At 38.7% G+C, this 4,948-nt stretch overlaps 1 protein-coding gene across 1 annotated transcript; it reads right to left on the bottom strand.

Moving 5' to 3' along the window:
* Nucleotides 1-451: 451 nt before the first annotated feature.
* LOC104276948 (lipid phosphate phosphohydrolase 1-like) lies at nucleotides 452-4,143 on the bottom strand (the record flags this gene model as incomplete). The annotated part of the gene is given in 2 exon segments (XM_009873434.1): nucleotides 452-766; nucleotides 3,988-4,143. Coding segments are annotated over 2 exon segments (471 nt in total), but the record flags the coding sequence as incomplete, so codon positions are not given.
* Between the last annotated feature and the right edge of the window lie 805 nt (nucleotides 4,144-4,948).

The raw sequence follows: 4,948 nt of genomic DNA, 5'->3' as shown, positions 1-4,948 counted from the left end.
TGGCAGGTGAGTATTTAAGGTAATCAAATGCCTAATAATGAGAAAATTGAGTAATTCTTGTAACAGTCCTCCTTATTTTCAGATAGATATATACAGTTTTTATTTGCTTGCATTTGAAGTCTGAACTGCTTTCCTTGCTATCCCACACCATAATTTTGAATACAGATTTCAAATTCTTCTCTTCGTCGGGATGGACAAACATTTAGAAACATAAAGAGAAGCCAATCAAAACTGAATGTCACCCACCTTTTGTTAAAAAGCAGAAATGAATACACAGTAACTTATACATTCTTCTGTACATTAATAAAACAAGTTTCCACAAATTAGAAAAAAAAATATCTTCAGTGTCTTAACAGAGCTTAAAGCTCAAAATTCATTACAAGAAATTTATTCAAGGAGAAGCACAAAAATTTCAGCACCAATACCAAACTCATTGTCCCAGGTCAAGGTTTTAAAACCAAGTATAAAACGTTAGTCAGACTCACCTTCCCTCATTGATTTTTGCTTTGTCTCCTTGACAAGAGAAGTTCTCAATGTAACCTAGGCTGCAGTTGATTCGTGTCCAGTCAGGCTGACACACAGCAAGGAAGTGAGGACGTAGTCTGCCTATGGAGTACTTGGCAATGTCTGTCAACGACTGGCTAGCAGCTGCTCCAAAAATGAAGGTCCCAATGGCTTTGTAAATAGTGGCTATGTAGTTATTTCTGACAAACGAATTTGAGTGCAAATGATTATAAAAGACAGAAAGAGTCTCTCCTAGGATTATCTGAAAGAGAAATAAGAACAACAGTTAAACAAAGATAATAGCTTAAAAATACATTACTGTTAATACTCAGGCATGTAGTTTCACAAATTCTTTTATACACATTAAGGTGCAAACTTCCAAGAGTCAGAAGTAACCATGCCAACAATTCTAAACACTTATGTAGATGAAAACTTTTACTTTATCCTGCTTCATGTTGAACTTAATATTGATTTTCATAATATTTATTAAAATGTTTTCTCCAGTATTGCATTTTATTCTACACTGAATCTTCTTCAGCTAAACTTCTGCTGAACTTAATTTTCCTATTTCATTATAAAGTTCTTAGGGTTTTTTTGTGAATCCAGATACCACCCCAAAGGGTCTAAACTTCATTTCCAGATGTGAAAAGCCAGTTATTTAAACAAAGGCATTTCCTATTCCCTAGGGGAGAAAAGTAATAAGAGTAGGAAAAGACAAAGCATTACTTAGGTCTTTTCAAGGAGTTTTCACCCTACACGTCCAAGGTAACATGCATCAAGTGTGTATCAAGTGTTGACTGGAAAGCAGATTTCATTTGGTTTTCCTGCAGCTTTACATTTTGCAGAAAGTCTGTCTTTCCTTAAACCAAGTAAAAGACTTCAACACAGACAGGTTGGATATTGAACCAGAGGGTTCCATGTTCTACAGAAATGCTCGACTCACACAGATGATACTATAGGTGGGAGACTGTATTCATATATGTAAACTGATCTTTAAAAATCCTGTAAATATTAAATGATAGCTTCATCTGTCACTTCTGAGTGACGAGTCCAGGATCCCAGGGAAACAGAGCTTCGGTGAATGAAGCTGTTAGCAGACACTGACACTTGGGCAGACAAAAATAGCTGTCAGTAGCTTTGCACATTAAGGTAAACAGGGTATCTCATCAGATGCATGATGCTGAAGTTTTTACACCCTGCACCATACCAAACCATGGAATGAAGCAGAGAAACACCAGAACATGCACTAAAGCTGAGAAAGGTTTCAGTACTGTAGATATTGGTAAACTGCTATATAGAATCTACCTATCCTGACCCTCTTAATGCGGACAGTTGAGAAGAACTGATCCTATTTAAAGAACATTGCTGCAAAACCTGTAAGAAAGCAACTTAGTTGACAAGACACAAAATTAGGTGATGTTACTGCAGTTACTTCACAGATGCAGACATCAAAGAGCATTCATATTCAGTGAGTCAGTAAAGGACACCAACATCTGTTTTTATCATTTGCCACCTGAACTTAGAGCAATCTTGACAGAAAAGTCTGATTTCAATACCAATAAGTGGTTCCTGATGTTAAAAGTAACTTTGTGAGCTAAATGATCGTACAGGTTCATATGGAGATGGGAGAAATTCAAAGGAAATACATGCATTAAAAATGACTACATTCACTGAAGCCTGGAAGTTCCTGAATTGCGAATGGGTCATAGCAAAGTAGTGAGGGCAAAACATCAATATTTTCTTACTCTATTCTTCTGTTGTACCTCAGTCATCTGTTTTAACCACTGCTAGAAAGGAGGTGACAAGCTAGATAGACTTCAGTTGTGACCCAGTACTGCTGCTCTTAAGTAGTGTTGACCACCACCAGTAGTAACAGGGTGGAAAACAAGTACTTTCTTAAAAGGCAGGATCTTAAGAAACAAAACCAAAAACCATTTTATCTGCTCCAGGAATATTTCTGTAAGTATTTGAAGCAGTTTTTCAAAGAAAAGGAAAACTAAATCAGAGTTTAGATTCCCAGCCCCGACATTTCTAGTTACAAAAAAAAAAAAAAAAATCCACCCAAAAGCAAACACAAGGTATAAGTTGACCATTATGTTGGAACCTAGATAAAAACTCAAGCAGTCTGTATGCAAGAAAGAGTTAAGACTGCTGTCATATTCCTCCTGATTTTAGCCCAGAGAAACAGCTGGTCAATACTGAGCTTCATTTAGCTGCTCCCTTTTCCAGTTTTGATTCCTACAATATGGTTGGATAAATATTTATACACCTAAAAATCTTATTTAGCATAAAGGACTTTTAACTCTGCTCAAAGTGTAGCTCTGATGAGGTACACAGAACCCTAAGTGGCATCTGAAGTTTTCTAGCACATCCGGACAGGGATCTTGAAGCCACTGCTGAAGGGCCATTGTTGGAACCAAACGTGGAGTTCCATGAGACTTAGAACACGAAACGGTTAAATCTTGAGGTCCCGTTCTCCTCTCTACCCGTGCCCAAGGACATGCACCCACCATTTTTTGCCCCAGGACTGATACCATATTCTCCCAGGAGCCATCTCCCTAAACCTAGCTCAAGGAAAGCTGCTGTTTTCTGCCAGGTTAAGGGATTTTGCTAGCTTATCCTGGTTCAAATAATCTACCAGAGGGAGCAAAAGACAGGGTAATAGTGGGACCTCACCTTTTGTCCATGACAGCATGTAATCAAATCTTAAGAATACAGAGTCGCTATATGCTTAAACTAGTTCAGCTGAGCTAGAAGCTGAGGTGAAAGAGGGAGACCCCAGGCAGGCAGCTGAGGAGGCAATCGACCCAGCTCACCAGTTTAGCACGCAGAGAAGGGAAGGACAACAGTGCTCATCTTCAACGAAGCGAGGTGCACCATGAAAGCAAGCCCCAGCATTAATCAAATAAAAGTGGGCCCCATGTTTTATCCTGACCTCCAGGGAAATATCCAGTGGAAAACTGCCTGTCTGCTTACTTTTCTTCTAGTTATGCTTTTGATAAGTTCTGATTGGAAGACATAATATTTCTCTATTAAAGAACCTAGTATCTGTTACATTTCCACAATCACAAGTATTTCCAATGACTGTTGCAGATAAAAATGCTGACTTGCTAGGTCAAGCAAACTCTTATTCCGAAAATCCAAAAGTTTGAGATTGTAATTTAAAATACATTAGTGTTATTATTAACTGATACACTAAGGAAGAAAGCTTTTATCTCTCAGACTATATAATTAAGTCATTATAGTTACAAGGTATTCTCTTCTGTTCTACAATTCTAGTTGTGCGATGCCTATAAAAGAAAACCTTTCAGTTATTCTTGCCAGAACACCATTGCTACTGTTTTAGCACCTAGTCTACGGACATCTTTTTCATGTCAAGAAACTTTGCAGAATACAGTTTTAGAAGTCTATATTAACAGGTAGCCCCCCCGTTCTTCCCCACCCCCAATGAAATCAAATGCAATGAAGAAAAGTTTAACTTACAACAATTATACTCAAAGGAATAATTATTCCTGCTAACAACTTATAAGAAATGGTGTCCTCTTTGTATGGATATCGGATGGATTCATCACTACAGAAAACTCCTCTCTGGAAGGGGATACGTCTTGAATTGAGAATTGCAAAAGGCAAGCCAGCTAGCAAAAAGGAATAAAAAATACATTACAAAAGCAACACAAACTCTGGCGATGATTATACCCCCGCATTCCCAAAGAGAACTGCATAATGAGGCATAGGCATGCAGCAAGTTGAAAGGTTATGCGCTCCCTTTGGCCAATGACCTACTGCCTTGTCTTTGCAGCTCCCAGGAAGGGCTGTTGAATGAAGGAGAGCAGGACAGGATTCCTCTCACCTTTGCATTTGTGGCACATCCAGTATGGAAGCATGCCGAAACCATGATTGAGTAAACATGTCAGTGACAACCACCGAGTTGCTCAATCTGCTGCTACTGCCACAATTATTGACTATTCCTTTGTATTCCAGTGAGCAACAATTGCCCCTTTGTTTAGACCTTCTCTGGACAGCTTTGCAAGTTAGAAGAGCATAAACTGCATTTCAGAAGCCAGAAAAGGGGAGCTTCTCAGGGAGTGCAAGTGCAGAGGGAGTTTTCAGGAGGATATGGAAAAAAGGAAAAATCACACATGCATGAGATCCCCTCACTTCCACACACACTGGATAGTTACCAGGAACAATGTGGTCACTGCACAAGCCCTACAACCTCAGGGCATGGAGATTTTACTCCTCTCTCTTCTACAAAAGAGCAAGCCCTTGACTCATCCTGAATTCCAGAGAATACAAGATTAAGGCACACACTGCTTTGTGTTACTTTATACCTCCAGAGACCTGCAACACTTACCAAAACTAGTCATTTGAACTGCATTTTTTTTTAAAAAAAAAAAACCCACTCAAAAGTAGAATACAAATTACCACAAATAGATTCACATTT

Source organism: Apaloderma vittatum, unplaced genomic scaffold (assembly GCF_000703405.1).
Source record: "Apaloderma vittatum isolate BGI_N311 unplaced genomic scaffold, ASM70340v1 scaffold13847, whole genome shotgun sequence".
Taxonomy (NCBI): Eukaryota; Metazoa; Chordata; class Aves; order Trogoniformes; family Trogonidae; genus Apaloderma; species Apaloderma vittatum.
This window is presented reverse-complemented; position numbering and strand designations above follow the sequence as displayed.